The 21707-nt window shown below is 41.1% G+C and overlaps 2 protein-coding genes across 3 annotated transcripts; one reads left to right on the top strand and one right to left on the bottom strand.

Moving 5' to 3' along the window:
* Nucleotides 1–639: 639 nt before the first annotated feature.
* On the top strand, nucleotides 640–16038 carry LOC116616607 (FAD-dependent oxidoreductase domain-containing protein 2). 2 transcript variants are annotated; one of them, XM_048719876.1, is made up of 23 exons: nucleotides 640–891; nucleotides 1373–1444; nucleotides 1889–1951; nucleotides 2514–2629; nucleotides 3136–3290; nucleotides 4295–4352; nucleotides 4882–4948; nucleotides 5364–5430; nucleotides 6212–6259; nucleotides 6641–6699; nucleotides 6920–6994; nucleotides 7161–7219; nucleotides 7446–7566; nucleotides 8458–8529; nucleotides 8862–8977; nucleotides 9180–9225; nucleotides 9530–9592; nucleotides 10535–10607; nucleotides 10874–10983; nucleotides 12207–12291; nucleotides 12985–13081; nucleotides 13550–13604; nucleotides 14215–16038. In XM_048719876.1, the coding sequence occupies exons 1-23, from the start codon at nucleotides 777–779 to the stop codon at nucleotides 14277–14279; spliced, it is 1857 nt and encodes a 618-aa protein (XP_048575833.1). In that variant the 5' UTR covers nucleotides 640–776; the 3' UTR covers nucleotides 14280–16038. The 2 variants fall into 2 exon arrangements, with proteins under 2 accessions (XP_048575833.1, XP_048575834.1); XM_048719877.1 differs by lacking the exon at nucleotides 6212–6259.
* A 425-nt stretch (nucleotides 16039–16463) lies between these two features.
* Nucleotides 16464–21594, bottom strand: LOC5509650 (programmed cell death protein 6). Its single transcript, XM_001630088.3, has 7 exons — nucleotides 21438–21594; nucleotides 20355–20510; nucleotides 19969–20096; nucleotides 19284–19358; nucleotides 18677–18751; nucleotides 18406–18574; nucleotides 16464–17960 (listed from the first exon to the last, which is right to left on the bottom strand). The coding sequence occupies exons 1-7, from the start codon at nucleotides 21486–21488 to the stop codon at nucleotides 17919–17921; spliced, it is 696 nt and encodes a 231-aa protein (XP_001630138.3). The 5' UTR covers nucleotides 21489–21594; the 3' UTR covers nucleotides 16464–17918.
* Nucleotides 21595–21707: the final 113 nt, after the last annotated feature.

Genomic DNA, 21707 nt, shown 5'->3' with positions numbered 1-21707 from the left:
GGTTGTCAGATGAATATTAATTTTTAGGGGTGATGTTTACCGGAAATGAGATTTATAGTGTCGGAGTCATGTGTCGGAACCGCAAAATGTTAAGAGTGTGATGGAAGGTCAAAAGTTTGGTTGATCTGAGCAAAGCTGTGCTATGTTTATGCTATATTCCTTACAGTAGCAATTTAAAGTTGTGTATTTGTTTTGGACTCTGTTTATGGGTTTAACGCCGGGCAATGTAATAAATAAAAGTATTGTGTTGGAATTTAATATTTTTAAGTCACGTTGTTTAGAAACCGAGTCGCTGTTAACCCTTTATTATGCTTCAAGAATTGCAAGTATTTCTTCTGCTTTCCCTTTGTCCATTACCGTAATTCCTTGGGGTTGATTTCGGGGACTCCTCGGTATCGTTTCGGGTCCGAGGATCAGTTGGGGTACTTTTGGGGATCATTTCGGGTCCTGGGATCGTTTCGGGTCCTGGGATCATTTCGGGTCCTGTACAGGACCTCCAGAAGTGAACTGGTGATAATGCGGCTTTAATATTTTTAAATATTAAAATATTAAAAATAGCGGTGTGCACATAATTACCGTTACAGCAATCAAACAATAGGGACACCGTTGCATGACTTTACATAGCAGATCCGCTATAACAAAGGGAACAGCGGAATGCCGGCTTCAGATCCTGGTGCATGACAATAGAAATCATATATGTCATATGCAAACACGGGTCGAGACCCTGAAATTGGTTAGGAAGGTTTCAGCCCGTCAGTAATCGCCGTGTTCCCAAGATGAGAAGGACGGGGTTTCTTGCCGACGTTTTCATTCTTGCTGTTACTGGATTATTTCAAGTGATTGTTGCGGATGATTTTCATGAGTACTGTATTGTAGGAGCAGGGCCCGGAGGTGTGTAAAGGAAGACTAAAAGTTGACTTGTCCTGTCTTCCTATTGACTTGTCCTGTACCCTCAATGTATTAATTTGAAAAAGACCAACGTAGAATTAGAGTGATAGTTTCTTTCCCACCAGAGGAGGTGGACAAGAAAAGAAAAGAACGAAGAAATAATTCTACGCTGGATTGTTTATGTTTGTTCAACTAAGGAATATGCAAGGTCTTCTTTCATTGTGGAAAACGAAGTAGATTCTACTACGAGGAAGGCGCAAAAGGCGGAATAAGCCCCGAGGCGAAATGAAAAAAAGACGCTACTATAATTTAAATGGTCGGTTGTCCGCGATGTTATTAAATCTTTAAGCATCCATATCGACAATGAATACTAACCAACTACTGAGGGACGGTTAAAATCTTCTTCCCTTTGTTATTCTTAATCGTTATTGACGCGGTAAGCTGGTAGAGATTTGTGTGTTTATACCCTTCTATGTTTTTGCAGGCTTGCAGTTGGGTTTCTTTTTCGAGCGAGCAGGAAGGGACTACGTTATCTACGAACGTGACGGGTTGGCCGGTACGCATCTGTTAAAACACTTTTGGGTTACAGACCACAGTGCAAAACGAACCGATAATATCATTAAATGTTCCTACAGGAGCCGGTTTTCCTGTAAAATTTAATTAAAAAGGTGTACATGCGAGAGGTTGCATTTGCGCATATCATTTATAGAATTGTTCATATGCTATATATATAATGTTTAAACGGAAATGGACAAACGCTATAGGCGGTAAAAGTTCCTAAGGCCTAGTTAAAATGCGGTACTTTCCATGAGCCGTATTTAATGCAAATCAATGCAAATGAGCCAGATGCATTGTTTTGTCTTCATTTGCATGCATTTGCATTGAATACGGCTCATGGAAAGTACGACGCTTGTTCAGGGCCTAACTGTTCGTGGTGGTCGTTAAAATAGCTTGGGCTTATCTTTTAATGGCATCATTTATTTTGATTTCATTTTTCCAGGGTCGTTCTTTCGGAAATATCCACGCCATAGGAAACTAATCTCCATCAACAAGCGATTTACAGGCTAGTTTTCTGGTTTTTCATTCAAATTGTGTATAATAATCAGCATAATCTACAACATCATCATCATCAACATCACCAGTAACAATCTAGTTCCCAGAGCCCAAGGTACGTGGGTTCTGGGAAAGAGATTGCACCAGTAACATCGTCATCATCATTGCGCATGCGCAGGGTATGCAGCCATTTCTTATTGACATATCGTCAAATTTTCCTCTTTTCCATATAATAAGTATGACTACGCACCCCCCCCCCCCCCCCCAGCAAACTCCAGGGTACACGCCTTATCATAACGAACAACCAAATCACCATCAACAGATCAAGTACAACAATAGCATTGTCGTCATCTTTAACAACATTATAGTCATTATTATCAAAATAAATATTACCACTTGGAACAACAGCGTTATCACATCGACATCATCATTACACAAGCATCACAATCTAGACGATTTTATTCCGTAAACAAGTATTATTTTTTCGGTATAACGATAAAAAATCCCCAAGACTAATTCGAGTATTGAGGAATATTTTGTTGTATTTCAACGTTTCATGGCCGTCACTTCAGGTCGCTCGAATAAAGAGTTCAATCTCCGCCACGATTGGAATTCGCTGATCAGTGATGACGAGTCGCTCTTGTTTCGAGAGTACTCGGATGAGTTTTACCCGCCAGCCGACAACCTGGTGAGTCTCGATAGCGAGTGATAAGCGATTCTTCTAGCATTGCCGAAAAAAATATCGTGTGCCCCGTCGTAGACTTTTCTTTAGTTGACATTGATATGACAATTCTTATTTGCTCGTGTAGATGACAACAAATAACTATTGGCTGCCCTATCTACACGATCAATAATGAGTTGTCAACTAAGTTTGCTCGTGTAAGTGGGGCTTTAAAGTGAATAGTTCATAGCCGTAGCAGGCCTCGAATTATTGGGGGGGCACAATACAGAAACATTAAGAAAACAATGGGGGCACAGCCACGCCCCTACTTGTCATTTCCTTGAATTTTTGGGGGGCACGTGCCCAGTGCCCACCCCCTGCTACGGCCCTGATGTTATTGAATTTAAATATAGATAGGATATATTTTGCTCTAAGTATATATTTTCTGGGATCTCCTCAACCCTCCCACGGTTTACACTCCCCCCACCCATGAAATGTCATATATCAAAAATTCCGTTTTGGTCCCATCCTAGGTGAAGTACCTAAATGACTACGCCAAGAAACTCAAGCTCAATGTTCAGTACAATACGAACATTACCAAGATCTCGAGGGGGACACGAGCTGAAGACCCGTTTTATCTGTACGATCAGAACGCTGTCAAGCATACGTGTACTAACTTGATTATGAGGTAGGTTAGAAGGGGGTTATCAGGGGGTTTGATATCGAAGGAATATTGGCTGGAGGCTGGAGCGTGGTAATAGGGTAAAGGTGTAAGGGGGGGGGGGGTATCATAGAAAGGGAAATAAAATGGGAAGGTTGTTGATGAAGATGCAATGGGTAAAGGCCGATCAACACACTAAACATCTTCTGTCAGTCGCCATTTTAACATCCTAGCAAAGTACATGCTCGAGGATCCAGCGTACTTTGCGGGCGCTTCCAAAGGTCACTACCACCTTTATGAGCGCCCGCAAAGTACGCTGGGTACGCTGGATTCGCGAGCATGAGCAAAGTACCAAGTGCAAAAAGCATCCATTTCCATCGGCTGATTTGGGGAAGCTAATGCGATATTTTCGATTGAATTTGGTAAATAAAGTATTAAACTTTGTTTGCAGATGGTTATTTAGAGATTTTAGCGCATTACGTGCCTTCCAATATTAATGAAAAATAACGAAAATGCGGTTTTACAGGGGCACTTAAAGCATACGCTTGTCCTCTTGAATAAGACAGATCATAGGGACTAAGATAAAAAGTAGGAGAATAGGGTCTATTAGCAGTCAACACACGTGTACTAACTTGAGAATGAGGAACACATATTAGGGAGGGAGGGAGAGGGTAAGGTGTATATGAGTGGAGTCGGTGAGCCCAATCAACGTACCCTTAAGCACACACACGTATTGATTACAAGTCCTTGCCCGACTGACCACAAGAAAGTTCATTTCCCATTTTGACATTTCCTTTGTCCTGTAGTCAGTCAAGCGAAAACTCGCCAGCAAATCTGGCAGGTGTTGGCGCAGATTGCACGCGGCTTCAAACTATGGAAATGTATGTGTGAATAGAGGGTACTGTGATTGGTGTCGGAAAGAAGGAAGTGGTAATGGAAAGGATCAACTCTTTGCCAGAAGGATTGGCGGTGACGGAGGAATATATTTTTAGATAATACATATTATTTATGTCGTATTTTATACCCCACAGTACTGGGCTGGCTACTGAAAACCTCCCGGAAAATTTTAAGGGCGTAGAGCACACAGAGGTTAGTAAAGTCAGTTTCTTGAAAGGATCTTTTTAAATGCTAATGGTATTCGCCCATTTTAGACTGGGAACCTGGATCGCAGTGGGAAAGGAAAATGGGGACTGCAACCTGTCATGGCTATAGCTTATCTATGGAACTCTTTTTTTATGAAAACCTTTTTTATAAGAACGTCCAGCCTTAGATTTCACCAAATTTTAGAACATGCTAAGAACTTGGCAAGGCTCATATAGTAGAAAAAAATATATTTTCTTAGTCATGTTGCGTTCTAAAATACAAAATCAAAACCAAAGTGTAATTCTCTTCCTAATAATTCATTGGGTATTATATTATTATATACACTAAAATTTAAGAACATCGTTAAGAACATAAATGCTCCGAAACTAAGAATAAGACGTTCAACTCATAAGGCCTCAACTAAATATAAGACGTTCTTATATATAAAAAGAGTGTAGCTTCAATGCTATTACTTTATCCATGTCTTCTCTTTATACTTTATTCCTGTGATAGTCACATTGCTTTGTTTGTTTAGAGTTACAATGACATCTCTACCAACCCAAAAGATTTCGAAGGTCAAACCGTGCTGATCATTGGCAGAGGTGAGTCACGTGATTAACAGTGCAGATCATTGGCAGAGGTAAGTCACGTGATAAACAGTGCAGATCATTGAAAGAGGTGAGTCACGTGATAAACCGTGCTGATCATTGGCAGAGGTGAGTCACGTGATAAACCGTGCTGATCATTGGCAGAGGTGAGTCACGTGATAAACCGTGCTGATTACTGGCAGAGGTGAGTCACGTGATAAACCGTGCTGATCATTGGCAGAGGTGAGTCACGTGATAAACCGTGCTGATAATTGGAAGAGATGAGTCACGTGATATAAAATTTGAAAAGGGAAAGGAAAGTCGCGATAGTCGGAAGTCACGGGATAAAGAAATTTGCGTCCAACCCCAGTTTTTAATTTGAAAATTCCCTTTGGGTTAAGCCATGCCGGACATGTTTGGTATTTTGCAGGCAACTCAGCTTTCGAGACTGCGGCTTCCATTCTCGGTTCGACAAACCACATACATATGTTTGCAAGGTAATTCAAAACAGTTCGCTTGATAACTAAGTAGGATAGAATGGACTGTTTTCTAGATATCCTTAGAAATATTTCTAATTGTTTTTATTATCATCATTATCGTCGTCGATATCGTCGTCAACGTTGTTGTTGTTGTTGTTGTTGTTGTTGTTGTTACGATAAAGCCTGAAGCCAACAACCTCATTAAAGCCGCTATTGTTTGGTAAACAATGTGCAAATATTTCTTAGAAGGCTGTAAACAACCCATGACCTGCAAAAACCTAGAAATTCTAGAAAACGGACAATTGGATGATCTCCTTCGATCTCAGACGCGTACACAGGGGGGTGCGCACCCCCCCCCCCCCCCCCTTGGCGGCAAAAAAGTGGGTCATTTCTTATTAAGGAAAATACTATGCATTTTCCAAATGATACCATGACTGCGTACCCCCTCAGCCAATCCTGTGTACTCGCCTGGATCTCACGAGGAAATAGAATAAAACTCTTCTGTACAAGTGGTTATATCTCCTCCCTTATCCGTCCCATCCCTCAACAAGAATAACACCACTTTCCTTTCGGAGCTGTACCTCCAAACTTGGGTAGTTTCTTCGTGGCTAGCCCGAGTATCAGGCGATTTTATTTCTCGAACACCACTTTCCTTTCGGAGCTGTACCTCCAAACTTGGGTAGTTTCTTCGTGGCTAGCCCGGGTATCAGGCGATTTTATTTCTCGAAAGTTGGAGAGGTATACTTCAAAGGTACGATAAAAGGGCCTGACAGTTTTGAATATCTTGTTTTCTCGTAAGGTCTCGCCTTCGTCTCTCCTGGGAGACTCACTACGTAGGGGACCTGAGGTAAAAAGAGAAGCAGCCGTGGATACCCCCTATCTACCATAACCATACTCAAACATCGTTTTCATCACCATCACCATCATCAACATCTTCATCATCATCATTGATAATGACATCACCACCATAAGCTTATCTCGCACCATCACCATCACCATCACAATCATCACCACCACCACCGTCATCACCATCACCATCACCATCACCACCACCACCACCACCACCACCACCACCACCACCACCGCCACCACCACCGCCACACCACCGCCACGACCACCACCGTCACGACCACCACCACCATCACCATTCTTTAAGGTCATCACTAACTTGATGTATGGGTAAATCAACGAGAGTAAAATTCATTAATCTGTTTTGACATTTTTATAGGGCAGTGAACAACGAAGTACTAGATACATATCAGCTGAAATCGCTTGACGGCCTACTAGGTAAATGCGCACAAGACTGATCAGGAGAGAAAAGCTTTACTATACGTTATTTTTTTTTTTGGAAGAGGCAGCTTTGTCCCTGGTTTCTTGGGCTAGTTTTCCAGCAAAAGCCAGTTTGCCCCAGATAAATCTCATCGACAATAAACTGCAGAGCGATCCTTGTAGGATCTAAACTGAGACTAGGCTGAATGCGTTGTTTCTTATCCTTTTCTATTCTCAGAAGTACCAGTTGAAATTATTGAAATTAAAAAGTCCAAAGGAAAGCTATACGTGGACACAGCGATTGGAAAAGGAGGTAAGGACACAAAAATCATATGCGAGGTGTAAGAGTTCAAGAGCGAGGTGAACAGGGCTGAGCGGTGTCCGCTTCCGCAGAAGGGTGATGGGCTAGCGGCTGGGGTGAAAGTGGAAAGGTGCGCATCAATTAACGTGAATATTGACGAGTTTGTCATCTTTTTTAGCGGACAATTTCGCTATTCGTGAGCCATATGACCGCGTCATCAGATGCATGGGCTTTAAGGTATCTGTCACACAACCTTCGTCACACATGTGTCACGTACCCCTGTCACACACTCTTAGTCATGCGTCATCTTTCCCCTACGCTATTATTATGTCACCTACTATTGTCACGCACTCTCGTGTGCGCCTAATCAGATGCACGAGCTTCACAAAACCCTTGTCACACACTTACTCATTGTGTCACGGGATTTGAGGTATGAAGCTATTATGTGTTTTTTTACTCTTAGTTTGACTTTTCGGTGTTTGACAACACATCTCAACCCAGACAGTGTCATGGAATGTACATGCGCAAGTTTCCATCCATGAAACCCAACTACGAGTCCACTAGGGTGCCTCGGATGTACTTTAGTAAGTTCCATTCTACTCAGTTATATCTTATCATATGGAGTGTAGCTGGCCGGGTAAACATTATATTAAAGGGACAGCGTCATGGTACTGCGCATGTCTGGAGTCAGTGATTATTGTAGGCTTTCAATTGTCTACAAACAGTTGAACTTTAAGCTGTCAATGCCCTTTAAAAATAATATGCAATATTTTATTAAAAACTATGTTTATTTAAAGTTTGTGGTCATTTCCTTTGAATTTAAGTCTCCCACATGTACCAAAGGCTCATAAGTCAATATTAGAATTTGACAGGAATTCATTTTGTCCGGGTCGGAGAGCTATTGCAAAGCTCTAACCATGACTCTGCCCCTTTAAAGTCAACTTAAGTCAGGATGGTGGATTCTTCCAGGTCCCAGATGTGCATAGGGTTCCCATACATGAAACAGGATTTCCAGACAAGCATAATACTACAACTGTCGTAGAAATACTATTTACATGCCAGTTGAGTGTCATTTTTGGAAGTCATCGTCATCAGACTTAAATGACCACCTTTAACCTTTTTCTTTTGTTTTTTAGCTGTTTCTTCCTAATAATTGACAATACTCCTTTCTGTAACCTGTTAAAGCCACATTGTCACCGGTTTACTTCCGGTCGATTACGTAAGAATATCCGATGATTTTTAACGGAAAACACGAAAAATATTTCAAAATATAGAAAGCAGTGTGTCTTTTGGAAGTTTCTTTGAGGATGTGACTGCTAATTAAGAGCGGATGGCCTGTTAAATATTTCGGATTCGAATAGATTCTTTTGTCTTTTAACGGTTGAGTTTTTACTTCCGTCGGACCTCCGGAAGTAAACTGGTGACAATGCGGCTTTAACTCCTGCAATGTGTTCAATTTATGTTTTTATTGCTAGCTGGAGTTGTGACCCATGCAGTGGATTTCCGCAAGTCCGCTGGGGGATTCATCCACGGATTCCGTTACACAGGTACATACGTAATTCACACTAAGGTTTAGCGTGACACACTACAAAAGGTATAGCGTGACACTCTACACAAAGGTAAAGCGTGACACTCTACACAAAGGCATAGGGTGACACTCTACACAAAGGTATATTGTGACACTCTACACCAAGGTAAAGCGTGACACTCTACACAAAGGCATAGCGTTACACATTACACAAAGGTATAGCGTGGCAAACTACACAAAGGTATAGCGTGACACCCCGTTACAAGCGGATGGGGACGGTTGACTTATATAAAAAAGGCGGACCCCCCCACTCTTTCATGCATCCCCGTGTGACGTCATGTCTTCTCTCAGCTCGTACTCTACACCGCATACTCGAGCAGCGAAACCACAACGTCACGTGGCCTCACACCAAGCTACCGCTGACCGAACTCATGGGCGTCATACTCAGACGAATCAACGAAGCATCGGTAGGTCACTTGATACTACTTATTGTAACTAAAAAAGTTTAGATCCCATTTTGCAGTTCCAGTTTCCTAATGTTTGTATTTGGAGGTTTAGCTATGTGAGCGTGTGACTTTTCCATGATAAAAGATTTAGCATTTTGTCACTTTGCCATTAGGTACTCCGTCACGTACTAATAGAATGTAATAATGTATGTTGTTCGCATAGGGTATTTACCAGATGTTCGGCATTCTCGGAGAAGTCATGATATTCCGTGAGTAGGGTGATGGCTATGATAACTATAATTATGTTGATGATAATAAAATGATAACTATGTTCACGATCACGTTGATGATGATGGTGACTATTACGATGATGAAAAAAAATTATGATGGTTTTTACTGGCATTCTTGGAGAGGTGACTATGTTGGTTGTAAAGATGAAGCTGTTAGTTGCTTATGGATTATTATATGGACACGTGGATGATGACGATGATGATAATAATGATGATTATTATGCCATTGTGGTCGTAGTGTCGGTATGATATACCATTATATTCCGTTTAATCACGTGTTCAGGCCCTGACAACACGGTTGAGTACTACGAGGAATTTCCGATCAGACTCATTCACAAGTTTGAAGGTGAGTAGGGCGCATGGAACAATGCAATGTAATGCTCGGGAGATTGAACAGCCACTCCCTGCATCTATTCGATGATAAATAAATCGACCGATCAGCCATCACTGGCATAGCGAGCAACATCATCGCCATCACTATCGTTATCATCATAATCATCACCACTATCATCTTTACCACCACCACCATCATCATCACCATCATAATCATCATCATCACCACCACCACCATCATCGCCATCATCATAACTACCACCACCATCATCGCCATCATCATCACTACCACCACCACCAGCAGCATCATAGCCATCATCATCACTACCACCACCACCAGCAGCATCATCGCCATCATGATCACTACCACCACCACCACCAGCATCATCGCCATCATCATCACTACCACCACCACCAGCAGCATCATAGCCATCATCATCACTACCACCATCACCAACAGCATCATAGCCATCATGATCACTACCACCACCACCAGCAGCATCATAGCCATCATCATCACTACCACCACCACCACCAGCATCATAGCCATCATGATCACTACCACCACCACCAGCAGCATCATAGCCATCATCATCACTACCACCACCACCAGCAGCATCATCGCCATCATGATCACTACCACCACCACCAGCAGCATCATAGCCATCATCATCACTACCACCACCACCAGCAGCATCATAGCCATCATCATAACTACCACCACCACCACCAGCATCATAGCCATCATCATCACTACCACCACCACCACCAGCATCATCGCCATCATCATAACTATCACCACCACCACCATCATCATCGCCATCATGATCTTCCACATCATCTCCTACATCATCTTCCTCGTCATCATCATCGTCATCGCTATCACAATCAACCCCTCATCCATCATCACCATTAACCCATCGCCCTCTTTTAATAATGTCCTGATCATTACCAGAATATAGCGGATCCGCTGCTGGTCCGATGTTGGTTATAAACATGGAGTACGGCAAGGACTATTCAGGACCAGGGTGAGTATAATTTAGGCCCGCCCTTAATTCTTATCTCTGTTATCAATGAGGTTATACACATTCTATTATCAGAAACATAAAAAGAAAGTGTATGCCAAAGTCCATGTATTTGCGTGGTTCGGGCGAGGAACAAAGTTAGGCTGATCTGAATGTATTCAGATTATCTTTCTACTTTTCTTTCTACTGATAGGTTGTCAGCCCGTCATTATAAAGCGCATTATTTTATCTCCGCGTGAGTATTTTTGCTCGATTTTTTCCCTACACAGAAAAGACGTGTTCAGAGGAAACAGAGCCGCGGCAGCAGGAGTCCCGAGTGTTGCACATCACTCGAATTTCCTACACCCTGTGCTGTACTTCTACAAGACGCCTCCCACAGGTATCCCAACACATCAGCGAGGTAGCCCACTTGCTACCACAGTTATCGAACACACAGGCATCCCAACGCATCCACTGGTATCCTAAAATCACAAGTAGCTTGTCGCAATGACAGGTATACAAACACATCCACAAGTAGCCAACTTGATACCACAGGTATCCCCCAAACACGCACAAGTTATCACTTTACTATCGCTTCCAGAGGCGGGTATCCACACACATATTATTACCACAGGAATCCCATCAAATCACATACCACAAGTATATTGCAACACGTACACACGCTATTACCCCAATACACACACTGTTAGCCGTCTTACTAGCACAGATATACAAACACAGCTACGGCTACCCCAATACCCGGCCTATACCGAAGGAATAGGGACTTGCGCTAAGAGATCACGTGACTTTTCTGGGTGGCAAATTCAAAACAAAATAACAAACAAACAAAATCAGAAAAGACTGCGCCCGTCAAAACGACAACGACGAAAAAAATAGAATCTTTAAATGAAACTAAACCCTTTCTAAAAAGAATTCTGGCTTTTTTCGTGAGCGCTGAATAAATTACTTTTTGTTATTTTTGCTGCTAAAAGCCTGAGCGCGCGCTTTTGCCACCAAAACAGTCACGTGATCTCTAAGCGCAAGTCATCTATTGGAAAGGCCGCCATTTAGAATGACGTAATCATAACCCGCTCCCATCAGTGAGAGGGTAGGGGGAATAGAGGGGGGAGGGGTGTCGGACGCCAGCAGCGTCTCCTCAGCCTGTTCATCGTATTAAGTATCCGTGAACTCTTTTATCAGTGGGAGGGGAGGGGGTTGGGAGAGGGAGGGGTGTCGAGTGCCCAGAGGCGTCCCGCAGCTTGTGAATCGTTACACTTTAACGATTACGTATCCATAACCTCTCCCATGAGTGGGAGGGTAGGGGGTATTGAGGGGGAAGGGTGTTGATTGCCCAGTAGCGTCCCGTCATCTTATTCATCGTATTACGTATCCATAAACTCTCCTATCAGTGGGAGGGAAGGGGGTATTGAGGGAGGAGTGTGTTGGAGTGTTAAGTGCCTAGTAGCGTTCCGTCATCTTATTCATCCTATTACGTATCCATAACCTCTCCTATCAGTATGAGGGTAGGGGGTATTGAGGGGGAGGGGTGTTGGAGTGTTGAGTGCCCAGTAGCTTCCCGCCATCTTATTCATCGTATTACGTATCCATAAACTCTTTCATCAGTGGCGCCGAAAGACGCAGATAATCACTACGAGCTGCCCCGCCCAGATGACATGCATGTAATGGTGGAAGACTTCCTCACTCTCTGGTAAGGAAATGTCATATAGCACAAAAAATTAATTGATTCACTTGTATGTTTATACGTTTTATTTCTTGTTAAGAAGATCTTCAACAACGTTGTTGGCTGAAAGCGGGTTTTGTAACATGACACCTACGAGTGTAGTCTAGGGTGTAGGGGAGGCATAAATGTGCGATAGTTGGTAGAGTATGGGTAGAGCACAGATATACAAACACAACTACTGCTATCCCAATACCCGGCTTATACTGAACGAATACGGGACCTGCGCTAAGAGATCACGTGACCTTTCTAGGTGGCAAATTCAAAACAAAATAATCAAACAAAAAATCAGAAATGACTGCGCCCGCCAAAACGACAGAGGCATCAAGTAAACAGGGGGGCGGAATAACCAGGCCTCTACTCTCTTCATTCATTCATCCATTCATTCATTCATCCATCCATTCATTCATTCATTCATTCATTCATTTATTCATTTATTCATCCATTCATCCATTCATCCATTCATTCATTCATTATTTATTTATTTATTTATTTATTTATTTATTTATTGATTTATTGATTTATTTATTTATTTATTTATTTATTTATTTATTTATTTATTTATTTATTTATTTATTTATTTATTTATTTATTTATTTATTTATTTATTTATTTATTTATTTATTTATTTATTTATTTATTTATTTATTTATTTACCCCAAGGGACGCCCCCATAGCCCACTATTTGCTTCTTCGCCGGTTCCTTGAGAAGATCCAACACAGGGACCTCAGGCTCTTCTTCGCCCAGTCGTGCTTCAAGGTAACACACGACAGTACATGGCATTTAGTGGGTTATAGCAAAAGAAAGATTTCCGAATTCATCAAGCTATGCGTTTGCGTATTGACTGAGTCAAGATAATGCGATCCTCGAAAGGATAATAACAGGGTCGTAGCAGGGGGTGGGGCACTGGGGGCACGTCCCCCCCCCCCCAAATCCTTCCAAAAATTATAAGGAAATGACCAGTAGGGACGTGGCTGTGTTCCCCATTGTTTTCTCGATGTTTCTTTATTGTGCCCCTCGAATCGTTAGACGCCTGCTACGGCTATGAAGAATGAATTATTTTGAAATAGAGGATGGTATAGTTATTAAAGTTTCGATTTATTACTAGGGTTAGAAATCAAATCAAAGGAAAACAGGCCCTTTTTATTAAAGGATCGTCAAATTCTATCCTTTTTTCCTATGACGGCGCAATGTCGAATTGTAATGCAGTGTTTCTTGGTATTGCAGATGGCGATGACGCACACTTCGGTACCTGAAGGGTGTGAACAGCAGTACCTCAAAGGTGAGCCAAAAGCGCAGATAGTAGGGGCGTCACAAAGGCCAGGGGGTTGAGCATAAACAATTCTTTCCTTAAAAACTCTAGCTCGCTCAGTCTTATTTGGACAACTTAAACAGGAAAGAGGGGGGGGACGAGTTGCAGATAGCAAGCGATTAGCAAGGATTTGATTGCGAGATGAGGGGGTCCTCTAGGACCCAGGGCGACGCGGACACCGAAGCGAGAGTACGCGCGAAGACATCTTTTTCCCCTCTTTCTTTCGTCTTCCCGCGTACTCTCGCTTCTATGGTCTACTCGTCGCTCTGGGTCCGGAAGGATGCCGTTTTGGAGGCCGAGGGGTGAGTTTTTCATACGCAAACTAAACTGTTTATGCATCTTCGGCTCACAAGTAAACACTCAATAAATACAAACAAAAACATGGAAGAAAGTAAAAATAAAATAAAATGTAAAATCATGTGGTTGGGTTTTGGTTATATTCTTTTCATTTGCTTGCCTAGAGAGTATTTATTCTGCGCAACTTATATCTATGACTATGATCTTATCTCTGATAGAAATATTAATCTTTGAGCATAACATATACCGACCTTTGTTCATAAATCTTATATCTGATTTTCAGGTCAAATGCTGGTGGGAGCTGAGAATGTTGTATTGAAGGCAAAACGCCGTGGGCTTCTGATGTGAACCCAGCCAAACCACGTGATGCGAAGTCACGTGATCATTTTACGTGTGGTTTGCCAGCATTTTTACAGTCCAACAGATTACAGTTTTTGAGGATTTTGTGTTGCAATAGAACTAGAGGCATATAAGAAAGGACCGAGATGGAAACACATTGTTTTCTCTCGTTGTGAACTTTTAGCGTTTTTTTAGTTTTAGTTTTTATGTATTTTTATTCTACAGGTTTTAGATATTTGTATTTGCGTCTGCTTTTTTAACTATTCTAGCATAATCATCCATTTTTAAATTAAATAAACATAAGTGTGTTTATAAGACAGCATTCGGGTTTACAGATGTCATAAAAGGCAAAGAAATAAATAGAGCCCGCTCCACCCCCTACCACCTACTTCGATTCACCTCCCCCTCCCCCATAAGTATTTTATTGTTATTCTTTTGGCCAGCGGTTCTTCATTAGCAAAATTAGGCGAACAAAAAAAGAATGTCAAATGTATATAAATGTTAGAAAATAATGTCAATAAAAAATTTCAAATACAAATCATTTTATATATATATTTTTAAATATATTTTGAAAAATATTTTCATGGATAAAATCAAGTCTATTGAAAACAGTAAATAAAACTGATGTTTTTTTAAGAATCCTTGGTCACCTGCCGAGAATATCACAGGTATGAACAAGCAAGAAAATGAATCTCCCTAGAATTCGAAATCCACTGGAAATGGCTTATTAAACAGCTGGTTAGATAAATATTTTGTGAACCCGACAGAAACAACGAATCGACACCAAATGTCAAAACCGCAGAAGATAGCGAACAATGCGTTTAGTTGAATTTAAACGATTAACATCATGTCCCAGAATTACCATTTCGTAAACCGACAGGCATTTAAAAGCTCCATTTGGCCGGAGGGGAATAATTATTGTCACTAAGCGTGGGCTAAAATGTATATGATATCCAGGAGAGCGTTATAATGACATGAAAAACGCTTCGAAAAGAAAAACGTCGTGAGCAACAGACTTCGCTCAGACGGAAGTACCTGCTAAAAACTTTTTTGGGAAGAAGTGATTGCGGGAAAATTTCATGCAGGACTTAACACGACAAATATTTTCAAAGATATATTTTCACCATTAACGGACAAGCTAGAATTTACTTGGTTAAAATGGACGAAACATTTGGCTACATCGAGGAAAATTTCCGCGCCGCGCACCCTATGTATCACTATTCTTTCATCGTCTTCGATTCTGTTGTGGTTGGCGCGGCCGCCATTTTGACAAATATTATCCTTTCCTATTTGCTTTCGTTCATCTACGCAAGACTGAAGCGCTTCATGGTTATCGAGGACGTTGCCTTCTGGGTGAACTTTGCATTTCTTATGCTGAACCTGTGTGTGACTGCAATCGTGGCGTTAGTTTTGGACAGAAGGATAAAGCGATACTGGGCGCGTGAGGTCCTCTTTAAATTTGCCACAGAGGGGGAGGCATGGGATTTATTTGCTCAAGCTAAGACTGAGCTTTAGCCAAACACTGTTTTTGGTCACAAGGGCGGCCTAGTCCCTGGAGTTTGACTGGTATTCCTGTGGTGGTTAAGAGTTCTGACGTCACAAAGGATCCAATCCCTCCTCGTCCCCAAAGCCTAGGCTGTAATAGGGACAAGACAGGAAAATTGTTTGTTGCCAAGACCTGTTTTATAAAATGTTGTGACATTGAAGCGCAAAACCTTTTCACGCCTTGTATCTTTTTAAACTATTAAATAAAGCGCGAATATTTCGACGGTTTGAGTATAGCAGCAGTATGGAAGTTGCTCACACACGCAGATTTTGATCTCGGTAAAGAGCAAAACCAGGATCTACTGAGGGGGGGTTATATGTAACATGAAATGTAGAATATATGCAGAAGGAAAAATGATAGTTTTGGACGATCTTTCAATAAGAAATTACCCTCTTTTAATTGGCTAAGGAAGAGTACGCGCACAACCTAGGACGACACGGCCCTAGGACAAAAGAGGACACTGTGTCTAATTTATGTCACAATAATTTGTATTTTATTTGCATTTGAGGACACTTGATTCTTACAGAAGAGTTTGGGAAAATGTTCAAAATATTTCTTAGGCATGTATACAGCTGTAAGACTCTCGCCTTTCTTAAAGGAGGAATCTCAGTTTCAAACAACTTTGTACTAATAAGTTATTTCATGAGTGCGGGGTCGAAATCCTTTTTTCTTTGGTTAAAACATTTTTTTATGAATTTTACAAGACACCCTAATAGCTTCAACATTCCTGCTTTTTGCGCTCTCAATTCGACCGAGTCCCCTCTCGGAAAAAAACAAAATTTCACTTATTACCATAAGTAAACAAAAGGGGCGTTTTGTTTATAGGCGTCTTCCAAATATTTGCAGCTTTTTCTCTGCCAAATTACCGCAATTTAACGTGGGTGTTTAGCTTCAAGTTTTCTGTTAAAACGAGCAGAAAGTCTGACAAATACACAGTTGTTACCATGACACCTTAATCAATCTATGCTGTCTTGATAGTAATAATTTATTGAATTACTTCGCAGGGATAACACTGTGGAAATAGCGCATAGATGCAAGGCTAACATTACATTGACAACATTCTTAACCTGACAGTTTGAAGAAATCGTCAACAGACGACAACGTCGAGCAAAATTGGATACCTTAAATTGCGTAAGCCTCGTGCAAACATCGGAAGTATTTCTGGAAAGAACAGCCTTCAAGCGAATATGCCATTCGAGCTATAAGTTTGCGCGCGCATACAGAATGCAGCTCGCGCTTTTTTAAGCTTACATCAAACGAAGTGCGCGCTGCATGCCGGTAGTTGAGGTGGGTTCCCATGGTGAGTGCGCGCGCATGCTCATAGCTGGAATGGCCAATTCCAACCCCTCAAACCGCATCCTGTCCACCATGCACCGGGTGCTTCTCCAGCGTCCCCATAATGCATCACGCGTCGTCTGGGTACGAGACTGCGGCATGTTGGGGAGGTGCTGGGAAGTCGTTCGCAACTGAGCGAAGCCTTGCCGGCAACTGAACGAAGCCTTGCCGGGAACTGAGCGAAGCCTCGCCGGCAATGCTTTCTAATGCTGATGCTGCCTGAACGGGGCTTCACTCCGTAGCCTACGTGTAGCCGCTGACTCACACGAGAGGATATTATTCGCGAATCTGCGGATACACGTAGGTTATCCACTCCTCGCAATTCCAGCATTTCTGTCTTACAGAGGCCCGACGGAAACCTCAATCGATCTATTAGAATCTGCAATATTTAACAGACTATTCGCTCTAAATTATCAATCACACCCTTAAAGAAACTTCCAATAGACACAATGCTTTCACAATTTGGAAATATATTTCGCGTTTCCGTTAAAAATCATCGGATATTGTTACGCAATCGACCGGAAGTAAACTGTTGACGATGCCGCTTCTAAGGAAAGGCATGAGAATCAGCATGATATATTCTATGAACACCGCTCGTTCGGAACAATTGCCTTTTACCGCTTGTATTTGGTTCCCTGTTCTTGTACTTGTAGTTTGATTCGTTGTTATATGTGCTAAGCTATGTAGCTCCGACCAGCAGAGCTCTGATTGCGGGCGGGTACACGCTACTTTCAAAGTATATTCTATTCAAACTCGATAGCATCGTGTTAAAGACCGGTTAGTGTGTGACCGAGGACCATCTCCAGGAACTGCAAAAAGAAAAAAATGCTTTAGTGAAAAGTTGGCCTGAATCAAATCGTTTTTGCTGTTATTTTGCCGCTTAATGCCGGAGCGCGCGCGAGTTTGCCAGTCAGTGCAACTCGCGCTATCGTGGCCGCCAACACAAAATTTTGCCATTAAACATTCCCCCTGGGTTAAGCGTTTACATTCTTTTTGAAACCCGGCCCAGAAGTCCGTATAACTAGCAGGATTTCGTTGCTTTTCGATGAGTTGAAAGCATTCCTTCGCTACGCTGGTTTGATAGTGTGATGATGCCCAGCTTATATTATAGATGTTAGATGTTATCGCGATTATTGGCTTATTACTATGTTCCCTAAAAGTTGTCACGATAGCGCGCGTCGCATTGTAAATTTGTATATATTTTTTTCATGGCATATCTTTTGTTTCTTTTATTTTACGCTTTAATGTTGATACCTGTTCATAACTTATGGTGACTTGGCCAGATTGTTGTACGTCGTATTTCCTGAAGGCGTCTGTCAGGGACTTAAGCATAACACAGCACTGGATAAAATCATCGAATTTCATGGTGTTGCGATCCGACCGGTCAAACTTTTGAACACAAAGATTACAAAACTGTGGTGATCTGAAAGAATAAAATGAGTTCCAATTTAAATATAATGGTTACAATGCTACAATTATCGAATAGCGTTTTCTCTATATTAAAAATAAAGAGCAACTAGCTTACAGTCGATATCCAAAGGTGGAGAACGCGGTGTTTAGCTCTCCTGCATCTATTGTTCCTGATCTATCACGGTCAAAACTGGAAATACAAATAAAAGAGTTAATAATTGCAAGGTTGAGCTGGTGCGGCCGTGTATGTGTTCCGTATGTGTATTCAAACGTGATTATTTTGCCTAAAAAGGGGTTTATGGCAGACCTTTTGAGAACATTTGTGGACTGACGGTGTCATGAAAGCCTCACTTAAGCTTTCACAGCGATTCAACTGACACGGTCGAAATCAATATTTTATTTTGCTTTAAGTAATATGAATAGTCCTAGCATCACAGAGTTGAGAGTGAGAGAAAAGACATTTTGCGAATACCCATTTAAAAGAACCCACACGTGAGTGAGAACAATGAAATATGAAAGGATGACCTCAGGATATGTATATAAATATTTTTCAAATATCTATTAATTAAAATAAATCTAAATTAACGAATGGTATCGTCTCCCTCTACAGCAACTATTTACACCACTGTTTACTGCTCTATCAAAAGAACTCCCCAAATGATACCCATAAGAACTTTGGATAATAAATCCAATTTAAAATAATAAAATATTACAGTTCACACCTATCAAAGCAGTTTTTCCATTGCTGAATGTATTGCCAAAGTGCTGCGAATTCATAGATATCGATAGTCCCAGACCTGTGGAAGGAAAGACTTATCACTCATTCTACAACAATCCAGGTTTACACTAATAGGAAAGCAATAAAACTCAAGACAAGAGGGAGGCACCAATTTGTAAATAAGTGTGCCTTTATCTGAGAAATGCAACATGCGAAGAAGAGTGTATAGCAAGAAAACCAGCCAAGAACCCTATACTTTTGAAAAACACCTCCCTTTATAGATTAACGTGTTTTTTTTTATCATCCAACCAAAGCAAACATGAATTTCCTGAATTTTGAAAAAGCTGCAAAAAATATAACTTTGCAATTTGCAATTTCGTTTTGTTCTTGCTGCTGTGCAAACTGGACAACCCTCTCCCTTCTGTCATCCTCTTTCTTGCTCCTTTACATCCAAATAAAAACACCTCCCTTTTTAGATTAACGTGTTTTTTTATCATCCAACCAAAGCAAACATTAATTTCCTGAATTTTAAAAAGCTGCAAAAATATAACTTTGCAATTTCGTTTTGTTCTTGCTGCTGTGCAAACTGGACAACCCTCTCCCTTCTGTCATTCTCTTTCTTGCTCCTTTACATCCAAATAAAGCTCAATCACTGGAGTAATTCCTGCAAACCGGTTACATGCTCTCACCCATCTTTGTCAAACATCCCAATCATCGTGCGACATGTCTCCTCATTAAATTGTGACCAGTTGGAATTCACAAGTGCTGCTCTAAGTTCAGAGGCTGTGATCTTTCCAGTGCGATCTTGATCAACTGCCTATATGAAAAAGTTACATCTATTTACAGCTGTAAATTGAACATCATTTTTCGGTTTCTCTATCATGACTGAGGATTTTGCAGATTCTTGACTAGGTAAAAAAACACATTAATGATTTCTTATAATTAATTGTTTTTATATTTCATGCGTTGCATATTCAGATTGAAGCAAAACATTGTGTGCATCAGCCGATTTACAAAAAAAAAATGGGCAGGTTAGCAGATTTGGAGACCCCTTATTCACACCTCCCTATTATACCTGAAACCATTGCCAAAGGGATGGGTCTACACCAGGCGGCGGGCCTCCAGTTGGAGCACTAAATTGGCCAGGATATGCCGAGGGTGGTGGGCCATACTGTCCGTATTGCTGACCACCATATCCATGTGGCTGTTGTCCATAACCCTGATGACCCCCCTATGAGGAGGGTAGAACAGATGATGTACTAAATTAGTGCTATTAACACAAGGTAGAAGTTAGATCTGTTGATAACCCTATTAACTGCCCTATCAGTAGGATGAAACATATAATGACCTAAATTAGTGCTATTATCACAAGGTAGAAAGTTAGAGCCGTTGATAACCCAGTTTACCACCCTATCAGGAGCGTAGAACAGATAATGTTCTAAACCAGTGCTAATAATACCAGGCAGTGAGTTATAGCTGGAATAGTCCTGCTACACAGGTGGAGTGAGAACACATTGATACAACAGGGTATCACACCAGAGAGAATCTCATGACTAAAATATAACAATACCCTTTCTGTGATCTCACTGGTATTGCATTGTTCACCTGATACTGAGGCTGTATAATAAGAGTTAAATATGCACTGTATAAGAAGACTGACATACTGGGCAGGTTAGTTTTAAATTGACAAGCTTGTTGCAGTGATCTCGACATTAGAAGGCTCAGTTGCTAACAAATCAATAATAAACGAAAGTAGTAAACCAGTTCAATAAGGAAACCAGGCATCTTTACAAAGACTGCTGACTCTAAAATGACATGTCAATATTTTCGTGGTATACAATGCATATCATAGATTGGTAGACTTATGATTGTCAACTGACATCACCCAAATATCCGATCTAAGCACAACAGTTATATACGTCATGGTAGATTTAACCCAATGCCAAATAAAACCCAATTTCAATCGAGATCTAATGCCTTTTTCATGCAGTTTAGTGTTTATTTAGACTTGGAGTAGTCCTAGTTGATAGTTTCTTACTTCAAGTCGAATTATATTTGGAAGTCAAATTAAGACTGATGTAAGTAATAGCGTGCCACAGCGCATGTTTACCATTTAATGAAACAAAAATTTCCCATAATTTATAGAAGTCTTACTTACATATCCAGGATTGTAGGATGGCGGATTCCCGTGTGGGTTATTCCACGACATTTCTGTGAGATTTATCCCGAAAAAAAACACAACAAAATACAAGTCTATTCCAGTACGCCGAAATCGAAGCTTTCTTCCGTGACTCGGTTTCACGCCCAAACGAGCGGAGACTAGTGTCTAATCCATAGGAAACCCAATAAGATAACCACACAAAAAATACTTTAAACAACAAAAATACAAGTGAAATCTAAAAAAAAAACAATAACAAAGTTGCAAAAA

Source organism: Nematostella vectensis, chromosome 12 (genome assembly GCF_932526225.1).
Source record: "Nematostella vectensis chromosome 12, jaNemVect1.1, whole genome shotgun sequence".
Lineage (NCBI taxonomy): Eukaryota > Metazoa > Cnidaria > Anthozoa > Actiniaria > Edwardsiidae > Nematostella > Nematostella vectensis.
This window is presented reverse-complemented; position numbering and strand designations above follow the sequence as displayed.